This window comes from Odocoileus virginianus, unplaced genomic scaffold, assembly GCF_023699985.2.
Source record: "Odocoileus virginianus isolate 20LAN1187 ecotype Illinois unplaced genomic scaffold, Ovbor_1.2 Unplaced_Contig_6, whole genome shotgun sequence".
NCBI classification, from domain to species: Eukaryota; Metazoa; Chordata; class Mammalia; order Artiodactyla; family Cervidae; genus Odocoileus; species Odocoileus virginianus.
Window position 1 is genome coordinate 626,405 of NW_027224323.1, and position 27,351 is coordinate 653,755.

The 27,351-nt window shown below is 41.8% G+C and overlaps 1 protein-coding gene across 1 annotated transcript; it reads left to right on the top strand.

The window, feature by feature from the left end:
- Window positions 1-2,932: 2,932 nt before the first annotated feature.
- On the top strand, window positions 2,933-14,241 carry LOC110124621 (odorant-binding protein-like). Its single transcript, XM_070463776.1, has 7 exons — window positions 2,933-3,115; window positions 3,577-3,713; window positions 6,109-6,179; window positions 10,498-10,608; window positions 11,525-11,626; window positions 12,253-12,295; window positions 14,031-14,241. The coding sequence occupies exons 1-6, from the start codon at window positions 2,957-2,959 to the stop codon at window positions 12,270-12,272; spliced, it is 600 nt and encodes a 199-aa protein (XP_070319877.1). The 5' UTR covers window positions 2,933-2,956; the 3' UTR covers window positions 12,273-12,295; window positions 14,031-14,241.
- Window positions 14,242-27,351: the final 13,110 nt, after the last annotated feature.

Genomic DNA, 27,351 nt, shown 5'->3' on the forward strand with positions numbered 1-27,351 from the left:
TGTATGGTGTTAGAAAGTGTTCTAGTTTCATTCTTTTACAGGTGGTTGACCAGTTTTCCCAGCACCACTTGTTAAAGAGCTTATCTTTTTTCCATTGTATATCCTTGCCTCCTTTGTCGAAGATAAGGTGACCATAGGTTCGTGGACTTATCTCTGGGCTTTCTATTCTGTTCCATTGATCTATATTTCTGTCTTTGTGCCAGTACCATACTGTCTTGATGACTGTGGCTTTGTAGTAGAGTCTGAAGTCAGGCAGATTGATTCCTCCAGTTCCATTCTTCTTTCTCAGGATTACTTTGGCTATTCGAGGTTTTTTTGTATTTCCATACAAATTGTGAAATTATTTGTTCTAGTTCTGTGAAAAATACTGTTGGTAGTTTGATAGGGATTGCATTGAATCTATAGATTACTTTGGGTAGTATAGCCATTTTGACAATATTGATTCTTCCAACTCCATGAACACGGTATATTTCTCCATCTGCTTGTGTCCTCTTTGATTTCTTTCATCAGTGTTTTATAGTTTTCTATGTATAGGTCTTTTGTTTCTTTAGGTAGATATACTCCTAAGTATTTTATTCTTTTTGTTGCAATGGTGAATGGTATTGTTTCCTTAATTTCTCTTTCTGTTTTCTCATTGTTAGTGTATAGGAATGCAAGAGATTTCTGTGTGTTAATTTTATATCCTGCAACTTGACTGTATTTGTTGATTAGCTCTAGTAATTTTCTGGTAGAGTCTTTAGGGTTTTCTATGTAGAGGATCATGTCATCTGCAAACAGCGAGAGTTTCACTTCTTCTTTTCCTATCTGAATTCCTTTTACTTCAACTCCTCCAGCTCAACTCCAGAAAAATAAATGACCCAATCAAAAAATGGGCCAAAGAACTCAACAGACATTTCTCCAAGGAAGACATACAGATGGCTAACAAACACATGAAAAGATGCTCAACATCACTCATTATCAGAGAAATGCAAATCAAAACCACAATGAGGTAACATTATATGCCAGTCAGGATGGCTGCTATCCAAAAGTCTACAAGCAATAAATGCTGGAGAGGGTGTGGAGAAAAGGGAACCCTCTCACAGTGTTGGTGGGAATGCAAATTAGTACAGCCACTATGGAAAACAGTGTGGAGATTTCTTAAAAAGCTGGAAATAGAACTGCCATGTGACCCAGCAATCCCACTTCTGGGCATACACACCAAGGAAACCAGATCTGAAAGAGACACGTGTACCCCAATGTTCATCGCAGAACTGTTTATAATAGCCAGGACATGGAAGCAACCTAGATGCCCATCAGCAGACGAATGGATGAGGAAGCTGTGGTACATATACACCATGGAATATTACTCAGCCATTAAAAAGAATTCATTTGAATCAGTTCTAATGAGATGGATGAAACTGGAGCCCATTATACAGAGCGAAGTAAGCCAGAAAGATAAAGACCATTACCGTATACTAACACATATATACGGAATTTAGAAAGATGGTAATGAGAACCCTATATGCAAAACAGAAAAAGAGACTCAGATCTATGGAACAGACTTGTGAACTCTGGGAGAAGGCGAGGGTGGGATGTTTCAAGGGAACAGCATTGAAACATGTATATTATCTAGGGTGAAACGGATAACCAGCTCAGGTTGGGTACATGAGACAAGTGCTCGGGCCTGGTGCACTGGGAAGACCCAGAGGGATCGGGTGGAGAGGGAGGTGGGAGGGGGGACTGGGATGGGGAGTACATGTAAATCCATGGCTAATTCATATCAGTGTATAACAAAAACTACTGTAATGATGTAAAGTAATTAGCCTCCAACTAATAAAAATTAAAAAAAAAAGAAAGAAAAAGAAAAATGACACGGCCACCAAAAGAAAAGAAGAAAGAGAAAACAAAAGATAATACTGTTGTTCTACGTTAAGATGGAAAGGATCGACTGAAGACGCGAGCTGAAGACATTCTTGAGACAGGCTTCAACCTAAGCATAGGACTCTCAGCTCTGATTTGTCCCAGGAGAAGCCAGGACTGGGTGAGCCCTGCAGGGATTGCCCCTCAGCTGACTGGGGAATTCTGAAACTCACTGTTTCTTCATTTCTATACTCAGAACAAGACTAATCTTTTAATGCATTTATTTGATAAATCACTATCAATGAAGATGAACATAAGTAAAGATTTGACTAAAAATACAAGACAAGAGATTCTTTCATACAGAGTTAGGAAAATAACTAGATGTATAGAGTTAGTAAGTTTACTTTTCCCATTTAAATTCTAAAAATTACAAGAACTACTATCTTGCTTTTTCACTCACACTGAGAAACAACTGAGTTAGTGATTACTACATGACAGATTAGGTGGGTAAAAGGTGTATGGAAAACGGGTAATGAAAATGAATTTTTAACACACCTTCTTCATATCAGGTTAAGGGCATTTGAATGGCTCTTCCTCTTAGCAATTAAGAGGAAAGAGCCCACTGTGGGATGCTTTGTACAGACATGCTCCTCACTTTTGAGGAACAGGAGGCTTTCCAAGGGTCGCTTACATAACAGATTTTCCTTCGCTAACCCACACAGTCAATATTTACTTTTACATAATAAATTTTAAACACTTTCCTCTAAGTTAAGTGAACAATATGGGGTGGGGGGGAGTGGCGGGCAGGCGATATGTACCTTGGACAGCTCATCCCACTTTGGATCTCTGGATATAAAGAAAAATAAATATTGCTGACCTTGAAATTATCACATGTGTACTGTGATTTCATTCATAAGCCTCTCTTGAAACAAATCTCCTTATGAGAATGACAAAAGGCCAGATAAAGGTAACCTTCTCTTAAGACTAATCTCATTATTAGAATGACAGAGTGCCAGAAAGCTTATCTCTACCAACCAGGAAACAGAAGATGACATCTGTGTGACTTTGGTTGTAGAGGCACAATCATTGGCTCGTGACGCATCACGCCAACAGGTGCATGCTAGAAAAGAGGCACCAGTTTTGCATCCTCTCCAACCACTGGGACACCCTCAGCTTCTGCAGAAGAAGAGACGGCGAGATGAAGGTTCTGCTGCTCAGCATTGTCCTTGGTCTGCTTTATGCAGGCCTAGGTGAAGCTCAGCTGCTTCTCGTACCGGTACCAGGGGTGGTGCATGCTGGGAGGAGGTCTTGGGGTATATGTGTGTGCGTGTCCCTTTTGAGGTTCGGTCATGTGGATCCCTAAGTCTGGCCATCTCCCTGCAACTCTAAGTTGCTCCATTCACTCGCTCTGTACCTGTTCTGCATGGCCTCCATGTCATCTCTGCCGTCCTTTCCTTGGCTCTCACGCATGTTCACTGCTCTTGTAAGACAGAAGGAAGATCACACAGCCGCTGGACTAGGCTCTTGCATTCGACAAGACAGCTCAAGCTATCTCAGGAATGCCTCAGTTCCTTCTTTTATGCGAGTTGAGTTTTCACCTGATTTTATACCTAGGGCTGTGTTCATAAAGACGGGTAACTTCTGCCCAAGTGAAAGGACACGGGAACCTCCTGAGGGATGATGTTGGGCGGAAATTGCAGAGATGGACGAAGCTTCCTCACAGGAATTTGATTTTAGTTTTCAGGGGCATGGAAAACCCATTACCTCGCAGCCAGTAACAAAGAGATTATCTCCGAGGGCGGGCCATTCCACATTTACTTACGTCATGTTCAGTTTCATCCAAATGACACAGTTGACATCGACTTTTATGTCAAGTAAGTAAAAATCACCCCGAAGGAAAAAAAAAACAAAACTATAAGCTCTTGAGTCTAGCGGAGGCTGTGGCTTCTCCACCTGCTGGGAATTCTGGATGATGCTGAGAACGTAATGCCATGAGTTGTGGATGAGCAGGGTCTCAGAGCTGGGCTCAGGGCAGTTCACCTGTGAGCCTCCAGGGCAAGTCCTGGCGCTTTTGCTTAGAAGAGGGTGGGAGTTCCAGAAGCTCCACTGGCATCGACTCATTCCATGAAAGAGGGACTCGGCAGCGGGAAGAGGCTCGCGTCCTGGAACCAACCAGGGGCTTGAACCCTTCCTGCAGAGTCTGTAAGAGATGCTCCCCATCAAGCCCAGAGCGTGACGGTGCTGGGAGAGCCCACAGTGAGCTCTGTTCTGTGCGGCTTCCTCACGGGAATATTTCATCACCACCGAATTCACTAAAGCCTTCACAGCCGCAGATGAGCTTCCCAGGTGATACTAGGGGTAAAGAACATGGGTTTCTCCCAGCCAGATTCTGGAGTGGGTTGCTATTCCCTTCTCCAAGGGGATCTTCCTGACCCCGGGAGGGGACCCTGGTCTCTTGCATTGCAGGCAGATTCTTTACCACTGAGCCGAGATAGTAAACATACAGTCAAATTATAACCACACACACAGAAACAGACTCACACAAACACACAGATATATCACACACACACATATATATACACGTGTGTGTTGTCACTGATATTTTAAGAACACCTATTATCGTCCTTTGCTGTCTTTACAAGTTTTGTGCCCTGTATTTAACTTTTCACGTGGCCACCGTTTCTGAAATTGGCTTTACTGAAGTGTATTTATGTGTAATCTGCACCTTTGTTGAGGTCTTAATTCAATGAGCTTTGATACATCCACAACTGTTCCATGAGCTCCACAGTCGAGATATAGAATTCTGGGCTTCCATGGTGGCTCACGGGTAAAGAATCCGCTTGCCAATGCAGGAGACACAAGTTGCTTCTCTGGTCCAGGAAGATCCCACGTGCTGCAGAGAAACCAGGCACGTGTGAGACAACTACTGAGCCTGTGCTCTAGGGCCCGTGTTCCAGAGCCCACGCTCCGCAAAAGAAGCTACCCAGAGTGAGAAGCCTGGAACTCCAGAGTAGGCCTCGCTCACCACACCTAGAGAAAAGCGGAATAGCAACAAAGTCTCAGCACAGGCAAAAATCAAGATTAGGATTAAATATATATATATATATATATAATTTTTACATCACAGCTCCTTTTCATCACTCATTATTCAATGTCTACCCCTAGGGCAACAGGTAAGAACTGACCAGCTTATTCTCACCTTTTCTGGATCTTCAGATGACAAAGTTAAGCACTCTGCATCATTTTCTCTGGTTTCTCTCACTTAGCACAATGGTTTTAAAATTTAACTTTGTGTCTGTATATACAGGGAGCTGTGTTTTTCAGCCACATGAAAGGGCTTTGTTTGCATAGATAACATTTTGTAAATTTGCAGCTTTTGGAAAATTGTTTGGTTCCCACCATATGATTCTCTTCAGTAAGTTCAATGTATTTCCCTAAAGACTGATAACAGTAAACTCAATTCACTGTGGACAGTCCTTTGCAAGGAGTCCATTCAAAAATTAACCCAATTCTTGTTGAGTTATTTCCACTTTAATATTTGTTTCCTGTGCACTCTATGTGCAAAATATACCTTTTTTTTTTTTTCACATACATGCACAGAGGACAATATAGGAAGTCACCCAAACTCTCCTGTTACATAGGTGACAATATATACTTAACATATGTTATATATGTATAATTTCCTTATATCATACAAGCATATCATGTGTATTTGTGTTTTTGCTTGTGTGTCTGTATGTGTCAATGTGTATACAGTACATAGATGGGTCTTTAAAGTTTAATCCTTTTCTGGAGTTGTGATGGACGAAGAGTGTGCATTTTGAGAAAATTAAAAATTTTCTTCCAACTCTTGGTGATATTTGGGTCTCATATTCTCTAATGAATCACTCCCAGGGTTGTGAGAACACCCAACATCTGTCATGATGGCTATTCCTCTCAGTTTTCAGAAACTATATAAAGGAAAGGCTCATTCTCATCAGGTTTTCCTAAAATTCTAGATGTCTCCATGTGTATTGGCTTTAAACAAGACCTATAGCGCATATGAAGTTTATCTTTGGAACAACTAGTCAGATCTAATGTGTACACAAACCATCCTTCTCACTGAGAGTTGCTTGATCTAAGACAACATATTTCTTCTCTTTGTTCACATTGCTCACAGGTACTAAGGTGATACAAGCACAATCTGGGGTGTGATACAAAAAGAAATTCTAATTATATACCGAATTTTGCTATTTTAATAAAACAACTTGAATATATTTTGTCTTTAAGGTCAGATGGAGAATGCGTAAAAAAACGTGTCACAGGGGTAAGGCGAGAAGGTTTGACTTATGATGTTGAATGTAAGTATTTGATGTAGAATCTAAGAGTATTTCACTGGGAGGAGTGTGTTTGGGTGGCAATCTTCGTCTTGACTTCCTTCAATTACCCCCAAACACCTGCATTCTACTCCTCCTAACAGTTAGAAGTCAAGGACTGGACCGTCTCCACACAACTGAGTTTTACTCAACAAGACTAGAGCGAGGCATCCTAGAGTGTGAAGTCAAATAGGCCTTAGGAAATATTACTAGGGAAAAAGGGAGTGGAGCTGATGACATTCAACCTGAGCTATTTAAAATCCTAAAAGATACTGCTGTTAAAATGCTGCACATAATATGCCAGCAAATTTGGAAAGCTGAGCAGTGGCCATAGGACTGCAAAAGGCAGTTTCCATTCCCATCCCAGAGAAGGGCAATGTCAAACAATGGTAACTACCACATGGTCATGCTAATTTCACAGGCTAGTCAGTTTGTGCTCCAAATCCTTCAAGCTGGGCTTCAGCAGCACGTGAGCCTAGAATTTCCAGATGTGCAAGCTGGGTTTTGAAGAGGCAGAGGAACCAGACATCAAATTGCCAACATCTGCCGGATCGTGGAGAAAGTAAGGGAGTTCCAGAAAAACACTAACTTCTGCTTCACTGATTGTGCTAAAGGCTTTGACGAAAGGCTTGCCACAAACTGTGGACAATTCTTAAAGACATGGGAATACCAGAACGCCTTACCTGTTTCCTCAGAAACCCTGTATGTGAATCAAGAAGCAACAGTTAGAACTGCACAGGAAAAAATGCATTGGTTCCAATTTGGGAAAGCAATAACTCAGGTCTGTGTATTGTCACCCTGCTTACATAACTTATATGCAGAGGGCATCATGTGAAATGCCAGGCTAGATGAATCACAAGCTAGAATCAAGATTGTCAGGAGAAATATCAAGAGCCTCTTATATGCAAATGATACCACCCTATTGGCAGAAAGTGAAGAGGAACTAAAGAGCCTCTGAATGAGGGTGAGAGAGGAGAATGAAAAAGCACATCTGAAACACAGCATTCAAAAAACAAAGACCATGGTATCTGGTTTCATTACTTCACGGCAAATAGAAAGGGAAACGTGTGGAAGTAGTGACAGATTTTATTTTCATGGGCTCCAAAATCACTGCAGATGGTGACTGCAACCATGAATTTAAGAGATGCTTACTCCATGGAAGTAAAGGTAGGACAAATTTAGATAGTGCATTTCAAGGCAGAGATGTTGCTTTGCTGACAACAAACCATAGCATCATACCTGTGATTTTTCCAGTAGTCATGTATGGATGTGAGAGCAAAAAGATCATATGATGATCAGATGATAAAGAAGGCTGAGCACCAAGGAATTGATACTTTTGAACTGTGGTGCTCAAGAAGACCCTTGAAGTCCCTTGAATTGCAAGAAGATCAAAGCAGTAAATCTTAAAGGAAACCAACACTGAGTATTAACTGAAATGACTGATGGTGAACCTGAAGCTCCAATCCCTTGGCCCCCAATAAGAGCCAACTTGTTGGAAAAGAGCTGGATGCTGGGAAAGAATGAAAGCAAAAGGAGAATGGAGTGGCAGAAGATTAGATGGCATCACCTACACGATGGGCATGAGTTTGAGCAAACTGGGAGAGAGTGGAGAGCAGCAGAGCCTGGTTTCGTATAGTTGTCAGGACGCAAGGAGCCTGACGTGACCTAGCTACTGAACAACGGGAAAATGAGACTAAGCCCAGGTGTCAAATTTGTATTTTGTACGATTCTCACCGTGAACGTCCTGAATGTTCATTGGAAGGACTGATGTTGAAGTTGAAACTCCAATTTTTGGCCACCTGATGTGGAGAGCTGAGTCATTTGAAAAGACCCTGATGCTGGGAAAGATTGAAGGTGGGAGGAGAAGGGGGCGACAGAGGATGAGATGGTTGGATGGCATCACTATCTCGATGGACATGAGTTTTGGTAAACTCCAGGAGTTTGTGATGGACAGGGAGGCCTGGTGTGATGCAGTCCGTGGGGTTGCAAAAAGCCAGAAATGACTGAGTGACTGAGCTGAGACTGAGACGGTTCTCACAGAAAATTTACAAGAGCCTTGTGAACTGACGTCTCAAGGTTCTGTCTCAAGTTTGTACATTGGGGTCGATCACTTTTTAAAAACAGTCTTAAGACATCTAACTCTGACCAAGGTTTGGTGGATGTACTTGAATCCAAGGGAACTATCCTGAGCTCAATCATAAAGGCAGCTTGCGTTCAAACCAATGGGGGTACTGGCTAAGATTTATATCCTTAAGTCCCCAATGAGGTGCTCTAAGCACCATTCTTAATTTTAAGTGGCTGAAGAGGTACATGTTTGATGAAAATTTGAGTATATCCACATGTGATCACAACCCTTGCCTAAACACAGTATTGGCACAGTTGCAAATGCAATGACTGCAAAGAAGTAAAACTTCTGCCTGAATTATTTCCCCATACTTTTGTGGATCATTTCTAACACCTGACTCTTAAATTCTGCTCTCATATTCTTCAGTTCAGTTCGTTTGTTCAGCCATACATGACTCTTTGCAACCCAATGGACTGCAGCACACCAGGCTTCCCTGTCCACCACCAATTCCTGGAGCTTGCTCAAACTTGTGTCCATCGAGTCAGTGATGCCATCCAACCATCTCACCCTCTGTTGTCCCCTTCTCTTCCTGCCTTCAGTCTTTCCAAGCATCATTATTCACATGTTATTTTTTCCTTTGACTGAGTCATGAATGCTTCCACTGTTATTGTTTGCTTTGTTGTTGTAAGACCTTTCAGCTGGAGTTTTACAGAGCAAATAACAAGGGAGAGAAGCAGAATAGTTTGCCGTCTCACACAGGTCTCTTTCAGGAGCTAACCCCAGGAGTGTTTGCTGGGGCGTGGTGTCTCTCATCAAGCACAGCACAAACAGAGACCTTGTCAGTGACCTGAGACCCAGAAGACAGATTTTCTCTGAGTACCATCGCCTTCACAGACAATTCAGTGATGCTCCCATGCCCACCTTGGTGGAGCCATGGTCAAGAACAGGTGGTCACTGATAATCTGAAGACATGCATTGCAGGCTTAATTTATTCCAATGTGATCCAAGGTTCATGGACCCGTGGTCAGACTGGGTGTGCTGTATACATTTTCGGGGCTATGAGATGGTGAAGCTGTTTCAGCTTCTATTTTTTTTTTTCTCCTTCTCAAGCAGACTGATGATTTTCAGTAGTTTAGACACTGAAGTAAGGTGTTTTCATGTCTCAGGAACACCGTTGGGCAGTTTTACATCCCATCTCTCTGAGTGATTGCAGGAAGGTGTGACGGAGGCCAGGAGAGGCAGAATGGAAGTAGACAGTTTAGAGGTGACATGCAGTAGGTCAGAGCTGCTTCTTGTCCAGACATGTGGGGCAGAGTGGACGGGCAGGGCTGCGGGTGGGGACGGAGCTCACTGCCTGCACGTCCCAGCAGGTGAACTGTCTTCAGAACAACAGACACGGCAGCGGGCTCTGTCATACCCCAGACTGAGCGGGCAGAGGAAACAGAGTAATTAATGTAAACTATTCTGAAGGTTGCCAGGCAGAAGCTTGGGCACTCAGGAACACAAGCTTATGAATGGTAGGCTGATTTTGGTCCAGAGAAATCAATGCCATGGCTGGGATAACAGGAATACAAAGGATTTTAGAACTTCTGTTTGATAATACCCTCATGCTGTTGAAAACACTGTTGGGGACTTCCCCGGTGATCCTGTGGATAAGAATCGGCCGGCCAACGCTGGACGCATGGATTGGATCTCTAGCCCAGGACGATCCCGCATGCCATGGGGCACAAAGCCCATGTGCCACAGCTACTGAGCAGATGCTCTAGAGCCAGCAAGCAGCAACGACCCAGCCCACACCTCCTAGAGTCTCTACTCGACCAAAGAGAAGCCACTGTGAAAAGAAGCCAGTGTACCCCAACTGGAGGGTGGTCCCCGGGGCAAGACAAGCAGAGAAAGACTGCAGACAGCGGCGAACATTCAGAGTAGCAAAAAATTAACTGAAATTAGACAAATTAAAAAAATATACATCTATTGGTTTCACTTGGACACAGGTTCTAGAAAGCATCTTAGTAAGACAGCAAGGAGTGACTGGTTAACTGCAGGAAAGGTGAGAATGAGGGAAGGTCTTGCCTGCTCTTCTTGCTGTTGTGACCACAGTAGCATTCGGGGCACCTGTGGAGTGAGGCATACATCAACACCACACATGCCGTTCGTAATGCCCCCAGTCTGGCACAATACATCTAACTGACAACAAATGAACGCAGCGTTGTACATATGTATCTCTTCTCTCTCTCACAGATGCGGGTCAAAATGAACTTAAAATTCTTCAACTGTCACTTACCCATATAGTAGGATATGTTCACAATGTGGCTGAAGATGGAAAAGAGACAGACTTGGTTGGGATAATCGGTATGTATGGCATTCCACATTTCCCATTGCCACTGTCACACCACATGTCCATGTCAGAACTTTCATTCAGAAAATCACGAGGTGTTGACAATATTCACTATTCAGTATGCAAGGTCTTCGTATTCGTGTTCACTGACTTAAGCATCCTGGAAGGTAACCTACTAAGAATCAGGGGCCAAAAGTATTTTTCAAACACTTGAAAATAATCTCTACTCATTGATATTTAAAAAATTAATTTTATAGAATATTAAAAAAATATATCAACTAAGCTCAAGCCATGGCTATAATGAGGCTGGCCTGAATGACATCACTTTATATCAGGTTTCTCATGCATTATAACCCCTGGAACAGAAACTTATAAAGTAAATCTTCGTCCTGTTCAGTTATCGCAATGCACTCTTCTTGGGAACAGTGACGTGACCCCAGATGACCGCAAGAAACACTGCGGTGCGTGTACCATTGAGATAATAGATGTCAATTGCAGAAAAGGTATTGCGTAGAAAGGTTGGCTAAAGAGTAAACTGTCTCCCAAGTGGTGTGTGATGGGGTTAATGTGTCTCCACAATGGGAAAACCCTGTTTCCTGTTAATTTCAGGCTGTACAAGACAGGAATCCAGGGACAGGTTCTGGGAAGTTAAAAAAGAAGCAAGTCAGTTGCCTACTGAGATGGTTTGAGTCTCAAGTTCATGCAGCTCCTGCAAGTCTTTGGGGGTCCTGCTGCTGATGCTGGCAGGATTTAGTTACAGAGTTAGAGAGAAACTAAACCTTAGGACAGCAGATATCTGCACATAGGACATGGAAACTGTTTGAGTCTCTCTTAAATTAGACAGGTCGAGATCCGATTGGCACATTCAATTCCTTGTTCTGTATATTCAGAAATTTCTGTGTGTTCTCCTTTTTGCATGGTGATTTTCAGGCAAACGTGGCAAGATTTCAAAGGCAAAGTATCAGAAGTTCAAAAAGGAGACGACTGACAGAGGGATTCCAGAAGAAAATATTGTGAATTTCATTGATAATGGTAATGAAATTACACTTTTTTTCTGACTATATCTTTCACCTGGTATGTAAATATCATGAAACAAATCAACTTATTTAAAATTTCTTTTTCCATAACTAATCTCATGTAGAATGGTGGTTGATGGTGGTTTCATCTCTAAGTCATATCTTTCTCTTGTAAGTCCATGGACTGTAGCCTGACAGACTCCTCTGTCCGTAGGATTTTCCAGGAAAGAGTACTGGAGTGGGTTGCCACTTCCTTCTCCAGGCAAACATTCAGACCCAGGGATGGAACCTGGGTCTCCTGTAATGCAGGCAGATTCTTTATTGACTGAGCTACCAGGGAAGCTCCTCTTATAAAATACATTACTTAAAAAACAAAATCTTAAAAATACTGGAGAAATCTTAAAAGTACTGGTGCACTGGGAAGACCCAGAGGGATCGGGTGGAGAGGGAGGTGTGGGGGGGAGGGATCGGGATGGGGATCACATGTAAATCTATGGCTGATTCATGTCAATGTATGACAAAAACCACTACAATATTGTAAAGTAATTAGCCTCCAACTAATAAAAATAAATGAAAAAAAAAATACTGGAGAATGGTAGTAACAAGAGGCTCTTTTATTTCTCCCATTTTGTTTTTCCACAGATGACTGTCCAGAGAAGTGAATAAAATTGAGTTCAACAGTTTTGTAAGTATATATAGTTTGTTATTAGTGGTGCTCCACCAGATAAATCAATAAGGATACATTGTTATTTTAGGCCCAATGCCCATTAAGTGGCTTTAGGGGTGTCAGACTCAGTACTACCGCCATGGGCTGTAGCCCACCAGGCTCCTCTGTCCATGGGATTATCCAGGTAAGAATACTGGAGTGGGTTGCCATTTCCGTCCTTGGGGGATCTTCTCAGCCTGGGTACCGTACAAACCTTTCCAGACTGCCTGTATCAGCAGGCGGGTTGTTTACCACTAGCACCTATTTCATAGATGTCATACGTTGCCCATAACAATTATTTGTCCCAATAACTTGCATTCTAGCACTAGAGAGCTTTGTCTGTTACATTAGATAATTTCTCTTATCTTGAGACATATGAGATTACAAATTGTTTGCTTGATTATTGCTGAGCAGCTTTGGTGAGAGAGCCTTATCCTGCAGGAAACTTGCAGACCAGAGTCATCAGAGAGAAGCAGGAATCCCCACACGTTGGTGGAAACTACTTAGTGTTCACGTCAGTCCCGACCTGATTGTTGTCCACACACGTCTGTCCTCCAGAAACACCAGGATTAAAGAGTGCACACAGCTTCTCAAGACCAGTGTTTCATCTCACATGATTCTGACAGAATTTAAATGCCTTCCAGCCACACTGTCTGAAATATGCATTTGAATCATATTCCCGCTTAGAAGGTAATTTCTGTTACTGGGATCTTTAAGGTTTTAAAACTAGGACAGCCTCAGAAAACAACACTGATCTCGGCTAAAGTGTGGCTTTAATCTCCTGTTAAGAAAAAGTTAATGAAAGAAAAAAGGCAAGAAAAACACACCAGCTTGCAGAGGAATATGATTAATAATTTAAAAAAAAAATGCTGCAAATATCCAATGGAGTATTACTCAGCCATAAAAAAGAATGAAATCATGCCATTTGCAGCAATGTGGTTGGGCCTAGAGATTATCATACTGAGTGAAGTAAGTCAGAAAGAAAAAGACAACTACAATACATATCACTTGTATATGGAATCAAAAATAAGAGATGGGGGAGGTTATTTACAGAACAGAAACAGACTCAGAGACATAGAGAACAGATGTTGCTAAGGGGAAAGGATTTGGGAAAGATATAGATTGGGAGTTTGGGTCAGCAGAAGCAAACTACTGTAAACAGGATGGATAGAGAACAAGGTCCAACTGCATAGCACAGGGGACTAAATGCAATATTCTGTAAAAACCTAAATTAGAAAAGAATCTGGAAAAGAATCAATATTAATAGATGTATGTATACATGAGTCAGGCTCCAGTACCTCTGAAATTAATACAACTTTGATAATCACCTATATTCCTAAATGAAATTAAAAAAAAATTAGTTCTTGAAGACCCAATAGATAAAGATCTGTGGAATTAGGAGAAGAATGAAACTCAACCACATTGACAGTAAACCACGTTTAGATTAACTTCACCATGAGCATGCATTCTGAAATCACTACACCTCAAATCAATCACAAACAGAAAATCTCCCACCATACGAACATTCTGGGGAAACCTCCACAGGGAGTCTGCCATCTCAGAGCTGTGGAGTATCGACGTCCGCCAGGATTCTGTCCACTGGATCCCCTACCAGCTCCTGCACCCTGGACAGCCTGCTGCCTGAGGCTCAACCCTGTCAGCCATCACACACTCACCTCTACTAAACTTTTGACCCTGTTTTATTCACCTACAGAGTCACTGAGACCAGTCACATCCCCTTCTGCATGGAACCAAGATCAACGACGCAAAGATGACTTTCCTGCTTCCTGATTAACAGGATCCTTTTCTCTTCACATACACACTTTCTTTCCCGTCTCATTTCTCCTGATCACTGGTCATGTGCTGTCTGGTGGTATTTGGTTTCAGAAGGCTTAAATAAATTGATTTAATATCTGCCCTGCAAATGTGTGGCTGTGCAAAAGTCACTTGATTTCAAACACACAATTTTCCTCTTTAAATATCCAGGAAATGTGAGTCTCTCAGTCATGTCCGACTCTTTACGACCCCATGGACTATGTAGTCCATGGAATTCTCCAGGCCAGAATACTGGAATTGGTAGCCTTTCCCTTCTCCAGGGAATGTTCCCAACCCAGGGACTGAACCCAGGTCTTCATCATTTCAGGTGGATTCTTTACCAGCTACCAGGAAGCTCCAGGAAACTGTGACTTTAATAGGACAGGTGCTCATCAGAGGCAATTCTGATGAGGATTCAATAGAGATGCCCTCAGGTGTCCAGGAGAGAGGGAGAAAAAGGACTAAACAACCATGGGAACGGAGACAGGGGACAGAATTTCCCTGTCCTTTTAGATGAAATTAAGACTACACACTTCTTCGATGCAGTTCAACTACCCAAAGAAGTGGCAGTAATACACTGCTGGGGCCATCAAATGGGTGATTCTGACATAACAGAGGGGAAAAAAAGAGCCCAGCGACCAACCAACAAAGGAGACAGCCACCCTGTCTGCTAATACTCAGGCTCCCTTTGTGTGGGGTTTCCCACCTGGCTCAGTAAAGAAGCTGCCTGTAATTCAGGGCACTACCTGCAGTGTAGGAGACCTGGGTTTGATCCCTGGGATGGGAAGATCCCCTGAGAAGGAAATGGCAACCCAGTCCAGGATTCTTGCCTGGAGAATCCCATGAACAGAGGAGCCTGGCAGGCTACAGTCACTGGGGTCTTGAGTTGGACACGGCTGAGTGACTAAACCACCACCTCCTGTGGGACAAGATTCACACTGATATAAAACCTCATTATTCCCCAGAGGAACGGTGATGTTCCCTGTCTGACAGAGATATTTTACTCCCCTCAGGATGGCTTCAAACAGATGAGAAACATATGTTACCCTCTAATGTCCAAAGCAAACTTCTTAAAACTTGACATCAAACATCCAATTTGGGAATTACAAATACTTCCCATCTTACTTCATGTGTCTTTAAAGAAAAAGGATTAAGAAAAACTAGAAATCAAACTGTCAAGGGATGTAAAACATATTTCTTTGTTTCAGAAAACTAAGATCCTGTATACGGCCCCATCAGGCAGTTCAGTTCAGTTCAGTCACCCAGTCGCATCCAACTCTTTGCAACCTCATGAACCGCAGCACGCCAGACCTCCCTGTCCATCATCAACTCCTGGAGTACATCCAAACCTATGTCTATCAAGTCGGTGATGCCATTCAACCATCTCATCCTCTGTCGTCCCCTTCTCCTCCATCCCTCAATCTTTCCCAGCATCAGTCTTTTCAAATGAGTCAACTCTTCGTATCAGGTGGCCAAAGTATTGGAGTTTCAGCTTCAACATCAGTCCTTCCAATGAACACCCAGGATGGACCTCCTTTAGGATGGACTGGTTGGATCTCCTTGCAGTCCAAGGGACTCTCAGGAGTCTTCTCCAACACCACAGTTCAAAAGCATCAATTCTTTGGCCCTCAGCTTTCTTTATAGTCCAACTCTCACATCCATACATGACCACTGGAAAAACCATAGCCTTGACTAGATGGACCTTTGTTGACAGAGTAATGTCTCTGCTTTTTAATATGCTGTCTAGGTTGGTCATAACTTTCCCTCCAAGGAAAAAAAGGTCTTTTAATTTCATGGCTGCTGTCACCATCTGCAATGATTTTGGAGCCCAGAAAAATGAAGTCAGCCACTGTTTCCACTGTTTCCCCATCTATTTGCCATGAAGTGATGGGACCAGATGCCATGATCTTAGTTTTCTGAATGTTGAGCTTTAAGCCAATTTTTTCACTCTCTTCTTTCACTTTCATCAAGAGGCCCTTTAGCTCTTCTTCACTGTCTGCCATAAGGATGGTGTTATTTGCATATCTGTGATTATTGATATTTTGCCTGGCAATCTTAATTCTAGCTTGTGCTTCTTCCAGCCCAGCATTTCTCATGATGTACTCTGCATAGAAGTTAAATAAACAGTGTGACAATATACAGCCTTAAGGTACTCCTTTTCCTATTTGGAACCAGCCTGTTGTTCCATGTCCAATTCTAACTGTTGCTTTCTGACCTGCATACAAGTGTCTGAGGAGCCAGGTCAGGTGGTCTGGTATTCCCATCTGTTTCAGAACTTTCAACAGTTTATTGTGATCCAGAGTTCATTTCCAAGGCACACCATTCAATATCACAGTAATCCAAGTCTATGCCCCGACCAGTAGCATTGAAGAAGGTGAAGTTGAATGGTTCTATGAAGACCTACAAGACATTCTAGAACTAAACCCAAAAAAATATGTCCTTTTCATTATAGGGGACTGGAATGCAAAAGTAGGAAGTCAAGAAACACCTGGAGTAACAGGCAAATTTGGCCATGGAGTACAGAATGAAACATGGCAAAAACTAATAGAGTTCTGCCAAGAGAACGCACTGGTCATAGCAAACACCCTCTTCCAACAAGGCAAGAGAAGACTCTACACATGGACATCACCAGATGATCAACATCGAAATCAGATTGATTATATTCTTGCAGCCAAAGATGGAACAGCTTGATAGAGTCAGCAAAAACAAGACTGGGAGCTGACTGTGGCTCAGATCATGAACTCCTTATTGGCAAATTCAGACTGAAATTGAAGAAAGAGGGGAAAACCACTAGACAATTCAGGTATGACCTAAATCAAATCACTTATGACTATACAGTGGAAGTGAGAAAAAGATTTAAGGGACTAGATCTGATTGACAGAGTGCCTGGTGAACCTTGGATGGAGGTTCATGCCATTTTACAGGAGACAGGAATCAAGACCATCCCCAAGAAAAATAAATGCAAAAATAGCAAAATGCCTGTCTGAGGCCTTACAAGTAGCTGTAAAAGTAGGGAAGTGAAAAGCAAAGGAGAAAAGGAAAGATATACCCATTTGAATGCAGAGTTCCAAAGAATACCAAGGAGAGATAAGAAAGCCTTCCTCGGTGATTGATGCAAAGAAATAGAGGAAAACAACAGAATGGGAAAGACTAGAGATCTCTTCAAGAAAGTTAGAGATGCCAAGGGAACATTTAATGCAAAGATGGGTGCAAATGATAGAAATGGTCGGGACCTAACAGAAACAAAAGATATTAAGAAGAGGTGGTAAGAATACACAGAAGAACTGTACAAAAAAGATCTTCACGACCCAGATAATCACGATGGTGTGATCACTCACCTAGAGCCAGACGTCCTGGAATGTGAAGTCAAGTGGGCCTTAGAAAGCATCACTACAAACAAAGCTAGTGGAGGTGATGGAATTCCAGTTGAGCTATTTCAAACCCTGAAAGGTGATGCTGTGAAAGTGCTGTACTCAATATGTCAGCAAATTTGGAAAACTCAGCAGTGGCCACAGGACTGGAAAAGGTCAATTTTCATTCTAATCCCAAAGAAAGGCAATGCCAAAGAATGCTCAAACTACCACACAATTGCACTCATCTCACACACTAGTAAAGTAATGCTCAAAATTCTCCAAGGCAGACTTCAGCAACACATGAACTGTGAACTTCCAGATGTTCAAGCTGGTTCTAGAAAAGGCAGAGGAACCAGAGATCAAATTACCAACATCCGCTGGATCATCCAAAAAACAAAAGAGTTCCAGAGAAACATCTATTTCTTCTTTATTGACTATGCCAAAGCCTTCAACTGTGTGGATCACAATAAACTGTGGAAAATTCTTCAAGAGATTGGAATACCAGACCACCTGACCTGCCTCTTGAGAAACCTGTATGCAGGTCAGGAAGCAACAGTTAGAAGTGGACATGGAACAACAGACTGGTTCCAAATAGGAAAAGGAGCCAAGTCAATATGCAGTCAAGGCTGTATATTGTCACCCTGCTTATTTAACTTATATGCAGAGTACATCATGAGAAACACTGGGTTGGAAGAAGCACAAGTTGGAAGCAAGATTGCTGGGAGAAACATCAACAACCTCAGATATGCAGATGACACCATCCTTATGGCAGACAGTGAAGAAGAACTAAAGGGCCTCTTGATGAAAGTAAAAGAGGAGTGTGAAAAAGTTGGCTTAAAACTCAACATTCAGCAAACTAAGATCATGGCCTCTGGTCCCATCACTTCATGGCAAATAAATCAGGCAACAGTGGAAACAATGGCTGACTTTATTTTAATGGGCTCCAAAATCACTGCAGATGGTGATGGCAACCATGAAATTAAGACGCTTCTTACTTGGAAGGTAAGTTATTATCAACCTAGACAGCATATTAAAAAGCAGAGACATCACTCTGTCAACAAAGGTCCGTCTAGTCAAGGCTATTGCTTTTCCAGTGGTCATGTATGGATGTGAGAGTTGGACTATAATGAAAGCTGAGCACTGAGGAAGCGATGTTTTTGAACTGTGGTGTTGGAGAAGACTCTTGAGAGTCCCTTGGACTGGAAGGAGATCCAACCAGTCCATCCTAAAGGAGATCAGTCCTGAGTGTTCATTGGAAGGACTGATGTTGAAGCTGAAACTCCAACAGTGTGGCCACCTGATGCAAAGAGATGACTCGTTTGAAAAGACCCTGATGCTGGGAAAGATTGAGGGCGGGAGGAAACAGGGATGACAGAAGATGAGATGGTTGGATGGCATGACCAACTCATTGGGCAGGGGTTTGGATGGACTCTGGGTGTTGGTGATGGACAGGGAGGCCTGGAGTGCTGCGATTCATGGGGTCACAAAGAGTCAGCCACGACTGAGTGACTGAACTGAACTGAACACAGTCAAAGGCTTTGGCCTAGTCAATAAAGCAGAAATAGATGTTTTTCTTTGGAACTCTCTCTACTTTTTTGATGATCCAGCAGATGTTGGCAGTTTGATCTCTGGTTCCTCTGCCTTTTCTAAAACCAGCTTGAACATCTGGAAGTTCACAGTTCACGTATTGCTGAAGCCTGGCTTGGAGAATTTTGAGCATTACTTTACTAGCCTGTGAGATGAATGCAATTGTGTGGTAGTTTGAGCATTCTTTGGCATTGCCTTTCTTTGAGATTGGAATGAAAGTAATCTCTTATAAAATACATTACTTAAAAAAGAAAAAGAAAGAAACCCTAGAAATATTGTGGTTTGGTAGTAATTGGTGACTGTTTTATTTGCCATTTTGCTTTTCCACAGATGACTGTCCAGCAGAGTGAACTAGTGTGACTTGAACATGGATAATTTGTAAGTAAACATTGTGTGTTATTGATACTGCCCCACCAAATAAATTTAAAAAAGGACATACTGTTATTTCCTGCCTAATGCCTAATAAGTCTCTTCAGTCCTGTCAGACTCTTGGCTACTGGTTGTACTTTGGCCCACCAGGCGCCTCTGTCCATGGGATTCTCCAGGCAAGAATATTAGAATGGGTTGCCATTTCCTTCTCCAAGAGATCTTCCCGACCCAGGAATCAAACTAACATCTCTTACATCTCCTGCGTGGGCAGGTTGGTTCTTTACCACAAGTGCCTATTTCATACACGCCAAATTTTGCAGGCAATTTTTTGGCCCAATAACTTAGCATTCTGTCACTAGAGAACTTTGTCACATTAGGCAATTTCTCTTCTCTGGAGCCATATTACATTGCAAAGTGGTAGGTTGATTGAAAGCATGTCAACCTGAAGGAATCTTGCAGACCAGACTCATCAGAGAGAAGCAGGAATCACCTCAAGTTGGTGGAAACTACTTAGTGTTTTTGTCAGTCCTGACGTTGTGGTTGTGCATATATTCCCCTCCTCTAGGAGAACCAGGATTAAAGGCAGTTCACCTTTCCTGCAAGATTAACTTCTAATGTCACATGATTCTGACAGAACCAGTAAAGCCATTCCAACTGCACTGTCTGAAACAAGCATGTTAATTGTATTCCCCTTCACAAGGTGATTTCTTTTCGTGGGACCTTTAAGCTTTCTTAAGTAAGACAGCCTCAGAAGGTGACACTGATCTAGGCTAAGGTGTGGCTTTATTTCTGTTGAGAAAAAAGGAAAGAAAAGAGGCAAAGAAAAACACCAGCTTGCAGGTGAATATGATTAAAAAAAAAAAAAAAGACATGCTGAAAGCATTCAATGGATTATTACTCAGCCATAAAAATGAATGAAACCATGACATCTGCAGCAACATGCATGGGCCTACAGGTTGTCATACTAAGTGACATAAGTCTCAAAGAGAAAGACAAAAACAACACATATCACTTACATATGGAATCTAAACTAAGACTTGGAGGAAGTCATTTTCAAAATCAGAAACAGACTCACAAACATAGAGAACAAACCTGTGGTTGCAAAGGGGGAGGAAGTTGGCTAAGAGAAGGGTTAGGAGTTTGAGATTAGCAGATGCAAAATATTATATACAGGAAGGATAGACAAAAATATATTCCTGTAGAATGCAAGATGCTGTATGCCACACTGTAAAAACCTAAATGGGTAAAGCACCTAAAAAAAAAGAAAAAACAAACCCAGATATTCATATCTATATGTATAAATCAGTCACTTTGCTATACACCTGAAACCAATACAACATTGTTAATCAACTCTACTTCAAAATAAAATTAAAATTAAACAATTAACTCTTGAAAACCCAACAGACAAACCTTTTGGAATTAAGAGAAGAGATTAATTCAGAAAATATAAACTTTAAAACAGAGAATTTAAACCATCTTTAGATGAACCATTCCAATGAACATGCATTCCAAAACCATTACTCCTAGAATCAATCCCCAGTGGGAAAGTTTCCCCACATGTACATCCTGGGGAAAATTCCACAAGGACTCCCACTTATATCACTGAGATGTGGAGCATTGAAGCCCACCAGGATTCTAACACTGGATCTCCTACCAGCTCCTGGACAGCCTACTGCCTGAGCCTCACCCCTGTCAACTGTCACACAGTCGACTCGACTAAACATTTGGGCCCATTTCATTCACCTACAGGAGCAGTCCCTGAGACGAGACACATCCTCATCTCCATGGAGTCTACATCAACAACACGAAGACGACCTTCTTGGTTCATGATGAACATGATCCTTCTCTCTTCACACTCACACTCCCTCTCCCATCTCATCTCTCCTCGTCACTAAATCATGTCCTGTCTGGTGGTGTTTGATTTCTGAGGGTTTAAATAAACTGCTTTAATTTTTGCCCTGCACTTGTGTGTCTATGCAAAAGTCACCTAATTTAAAACACACAAATGTCCACGTTAATTGTCCAGGAAACTGTGTCTTTTTTAGGACAGGTGTTCATCAGAGACAATTCTGATGAGGATTCGAGAGTGATGCCCTCATGTGTCCAGGTGAGAGGAAGAGAAAGGACTAAACTATCATGGGACTGGAGACAGGATCCTATTACTTTACTGGGAGTGGGGTGTCTGATCAAGAAAATGTCCCTGGAAAGCACCTTATTCATTACAGGGTATTATAGGGAAAGGAACTTGTGTTGGCCCCATAGAGCTTCATAGAGAGGAAGTGTCAGATGCCACGGACTGTAATTGAGGGTAAATTTCTATTCTGATAGCACCAATTCTTCTGCTTGATGAAGGACTGATATTTCTTAACCATTGCGGTTTATCCGTTGTTTGCTTGGGCTGTGTGCACCTCAGAGTGTTTCCCTGACCTTGAGTGGGAAAATGATAAATCTTTCTTGACTCACACTAATGGGACACCCTTGGAAGCTATGCTGAAATGTACAACCTGGATAACTATTTCAGAGGAATCCCTACTCTGGGTCACCTGCTTCTTGGTGGAGACTCCCTAGAGAACAGTGTGCATGTCTTCCTTCCATCTTTGTACATTCCTGTTTGTCTAACTGAACCTTGATGGCTGTGTTTCCCTGATGTCACAGTTCTCAGGACAAACAGTCACAGAACCCGGGTGCTGGGTGGCTCCTAGACACACTTGGGCTGGTGCCCCCCAGAATATCTAGAGCCTTCTACCTTGTCCACAAAACAATGCTGTCCTGGGTCCCTTCTCCTGAAGTCATACTGCCATGCGTGGGACTAAGGATCCATGGACATGGTTTTGGATTCTAGACTTTAACAGGTGCTTTGGTCTTTCTTTTCACCAAGAAATGCCCCTGTAGTACACACAATTGCCCACATTTGCCATGCAAGAACAAAACTTCGCATGAAACACCCTTAGTTACTCACTCACCAGCTCTAGCACTGGAGATTCAGTAACATCAATATTCAGGACCATGATGGTGTGGAAGTTACTCACTAGTGCCTGTAGACTGCTTATATAAAGAACAAGAGATGATGAGGTGGTAAGGAGAAGGAGTTAGGCAGCGTGGGGCTGTAACACTCGATGGAGGACCATGTGCTGTAGAAAGCTGCAGGTTCCTACAAGGACTGAGGCTTCATTCTCTGTCCGAGCAGCAGGTTAACTCATGTCATCCAGGATTTCCCACCCTTCCCATGATGGACATGACTGCATAATCCTCTGTGAGGTGTTTTCCTGTGTTCTGTAGTCTGTTAGACACCCTGATTCATCTACAATGACCAAATAGAAGGTATCATCTCCCACGTCTTCCATTGTAACACCCAGAAACATGACCCCACATGACAAACATCTCTCCTCAGAGGTAGAGGCATGTCTGCTTGAGAAGAATACCTCCACCAGCAGCCTTAGAAACCCTTCCCAGATTTGGAAAAACCGAAGCTGCTGGTTAAGGGAAAGAGTATCCCCAGGGAACTCTGAACACAGATTAATCTTTCAAAAGATTTCCTGCTGAAAAGTGTGGTTTGGAACCAGAAACAATGATGTCTCCTGGGGAGCTTGTTAGAAGTTCAGGTTCCAGGCTCAACACTGCATGTGCTCCATTAGAACCAAGGGCACCTGTCACCTTCTCTGGACATGATCCCTTACGAGAAGCACTGTGTGGAGAAGGTCAGATCTCAGAAAGTATACTGCTGGGGCTTCCCTGATGGTACAGTGGTTGAGAATCTCCCTAAGAATTCAGGGGCCGTGGGTCTGATCTCTAGGATGCCACATGCCACAGCACAACTAAGCCCACAGGCTGCATGATGGAACATGTGCCCCACAACTGTTGCAAAGAAGAACCAGTTGTGGCTACAGGTTGTAGCTTCATCAGCTTGCTTGCCCCTGCTGTTATTATCATCATCATACATAATCACCTGTCTCAAAGGATACTGCCCCTCTGCCTGAATGTAAACTAAAATGCCTTTGCTGGGTTCATAAAGAGGTAACCTGACCCTGCCCACCTGTGATAAGAGCTAGAAGAACACACCCCTTCAAAGACTGGCTTTTCCCATAGATGGGCCTCCTTGCTGGCTCAGCTGGTAAAGCATTCGCCTGCAGTGTGGGAGACCTGGGTTCAATGTCTGGGTTGGGGAGATCCCTTGGAGAAAAGAAATCTACCCACTCCAGTATTCTGGCCTGCAGAATTTCATGGACTGTATAGTCCATGGGGTTGCAAAGAGTCGGACACAACTGAGTGATGTTCACGTCACTTCACTTCCCATAGATGTTTTGCAAGACTCAAGATCCTTTTTACACTCTTTTCCTCACTGCCTCTCCCTCTCTGTTCTGTCTTTTGACTTTAGATCCTCACCGCTTCTTTTTCTATTTCTATTCAAGAACCTTTCATCTACACCGCAACAAGATGGTTATTTCAAGACATTAGTCTGCCATTTATTTGTCAACTGCCTTTCTGATTAAAGTCTTATTCTTTGTCTAAACACCTCATTATACATACCATTAAGTATAATGCTTTCATTGTGCCTAGGTTTAATACAAGCTAAATAACATCTTATTATATCTGTTACCAGTCCATCCTAAAGGAGATAAGTCTTGAGTGTTCATTGGAAGCACTGATGCTGAAGCTGAAACTCCAGTACTTTGGCTACCTGATGGAAAGAGTTGACTCATTGGAAAAGACCCTGATGCTGAGAGGGATTGGGGGCAGGAGGAGAAGGGGATGACAGAGGGTGAGATGGCTGGATGGCATCACCAACTTGATGGGCATGAGTTTGAGTATACTCCAGGAGTTGGTGATGGACAGAGAGGCCTGGCGTGCTGCGATTCATGGGGTTGCAAACAGTCGGACACGACTGAGTGACTGAACTGAACTGAACTGAACTGATATCTGTTACAAATTTGTTAGCAAGGGAAGTAACTCAATGTGAAAAAACTTTTTGAGGAATGAGTGCAAATGAGATAAGAGCTTTTAGTGAAATTTTAGAAAGAATTATGTCTTTTAGGATCTGTCCAGATAGTCTGCAACTTGAAAGTTAAATTTTTGCTAAAATAAATTGAGTGATGAATGGTTTCATCATTTTCATTAAGTGGAAAATGAACCCCAAAAAGGGTTTCATACATAATCAATCAAGAATAACTACATTTAAAACAATTTTCATTCAGTCCATGAACCTTTAAAGTCAGCTGAGGCAAAACATAAATTTGGCTTTTCAATCTTTTTAAAAATCTCAAGTTTTCTGAAGGTGTTATGTTGCCTTGGATAACAGATTTTAAGTCTGTGTTTATCTTTTAAGTGGTCTGTTTGGTATTTGTCTTTGAAATCTTTTATTGTCACTTTGCCTAAGTAAATAACTATTTTTCACAGTCACATGTCATTCTATTGTGCTTTAAAAGTTTTTTTTTTTCTAAAAGCTCTTTTGATAAAACTTCTCAAATCAAAATACCTCTATCTAACTTTAGGATGTTTCAAAGAATCCCTAAAACACTCCCTGTGGAAGATGTTAAGCTGATTAGCTTCACTTTGTATGTTAAACTACATGGGAGATGTCAGATTAGTAATAAATGTTAAGTTACATTGTAAATGATACAGATATTGTAGAGATTATATAGAGTTCCTAAAAACCTGGGATGTCTTGGTAGAATATTATTAGTCATAATTCTATTTATTATCTGAAAATGTATATCACAGCACTAACCGGGTTGCTTTGTCAACTGCATTGTAATCAGATTTAAACTTGCCTTCTTAAGTTTTTTGTCATTATAGATACTTATGGTTTCATTTTGATATTATGGCAAAAATGCCTCCTCTTCAAGACGATTTACAGAAAAGTCACTGGGATGACCCAGAGGGATGGGATGGGGAGGGAGATGCGAGGGGGGTTCAAGATGGGGAATGCATGTACACCTGTGGCAGATTCATGTCAATGTATGGCAAAACCACTACAATATTGTAAACTAATTAGCCTCCAATTAAAATAAATAAATTTATATGATTTTTAAAAAAAGTCTTTTGGATAACACAAGTTTTCTACTTTAAGACCATAATGCTGTTTTGCATATAGGGTTATCGTTACCATCTTTCTAAATTCCATATATATGTGTTAGTATACTGTAATGGTCTTTATCTTTCTGGCTTACTTCGCTCTGTATAATAGGCTCCAGTTTCATCCATCTCATTAGAACTGATTCAAATGAATTCTTTTTAATGGCTGAGTAATATTCCATGGTGTATATGTACCACAGCTTCCTCATCCATTCGTCTGCTGATGGGCATCATATAGAACAGACTTGTGGACTCTGGGAGAAGGCGAGGGTGGGATGTTTCAAGAGAACAGCATTGAAACATGTATATTATCTAGGGTGAAACAGATCACCAGCCCAGGTTGGGTGCATGAGACAAGTGCTCGGGCCTGGTGCACTGGGAAGACCCAGAGGAATCAGGTGGAGAGGGAGGTGGGAGGGGGGACCGGGATGGGGAATACATGTAAATCCATGGCTGATTCATTTCAATATATGACAAAAACTACTGTAATGATGTAAAGTAATTAGCCTCCAACTAATAAAAATAAGTGGAAGAAAAAAAAAGACCATAATGCTGAACTGAGTAAAGAAATTATTGAAGAATTCTAATGGGAAACCTGAAGGCTTCATAAAGCTGTTAACATAAAGAATTAGTTACATAGGAATGAGTGAACTAGTAAATATGATTATATTTTTTATGCTTCCCATCAAAAACATTACTGGTTTAAATCTGTGTTTTCCATGTATAAGAAAAATGTTCTCCTTTAACTAACTATGACTTACAGTAACTTGGTAGAGTGCATGTTTAGTCACTCAGTCGTGTCCAACTCCTTGTGACCCTGTGGACTGTAGCCCACCTGGTTCCTCTGTCCATGGGATTCTCCAGGGAAGAATACTGGAATGGGTTGCCGTTCCCTTCTCCAGGGTCTTCCTAACCTGGGGATCGAACTCATGTCTCAAGCATCTCCAGCATTGACAGGAGGATTCTTTACTCTCTGAGTCACCAGGGAAGCCCTGTACAGTAACTTGGTATGTTATATTTTTTATGAGTAAAACTGAAACATCTCTTTTCCTCTTGCTGTTTGATACTGCCAGTAACATACAATTGTCTCAAAGATAAAGCCAGGGATAAATGTGCACAGCCAGAACAGTAGAATTGCAAACAACTCATTAAATCAGTTATGGCTCCTTGGGTAAAATGATTATTGCAACTGCATTACAATGACTTACACTAATCATTGTTTTAAGTTCTTTTCAAATCATGCTTTGTGCCTCTCTGCTGAACTACGTCATCATCAATATTACAATTTTTGTTGCTAATATCCTGTCTCATTTATAGGATTGTTGTCTCTTGAAGTTACTAATGTGTAATCAAGCCTCCAGCAAAACTTATATGGCTAAAAATTTAGAGAAATTCACATTTATAACATGAAGTAATTGCTACAGTGTGAATCTATGTATGGGAAGAAGCAAAAAAGGATAATCTCTCTTTGATTATAGTTATACAAAATCCAGAGAATTTTATTTTATTTTATTCTTTTTGCCTGTTTTATTTACTTTATTTTTATTTTTATTTTTTCATTTATTTTTATTAGTTGGAGGCTAATTACTTTACAATATTGTAGTGGTTTTTGTCATACATTGACATGAATCAGCCATGGATTTACATGTGTTTCCCATCCTGATGCCCCCTCCCACCTCCCTCTCCACCCAATTCCTCTGGGTCTTCCCAGTGCACCAGGCCTGAGCACTTGTCTCAGGCATCCAACCTGGGCTGGTGATCTGTTTCACCCTAGATAATATACATGTTTTGATGCTGTTCTCTCGAAACATCCCGCCCTCGCCTTCTCCCAGAAAGTCC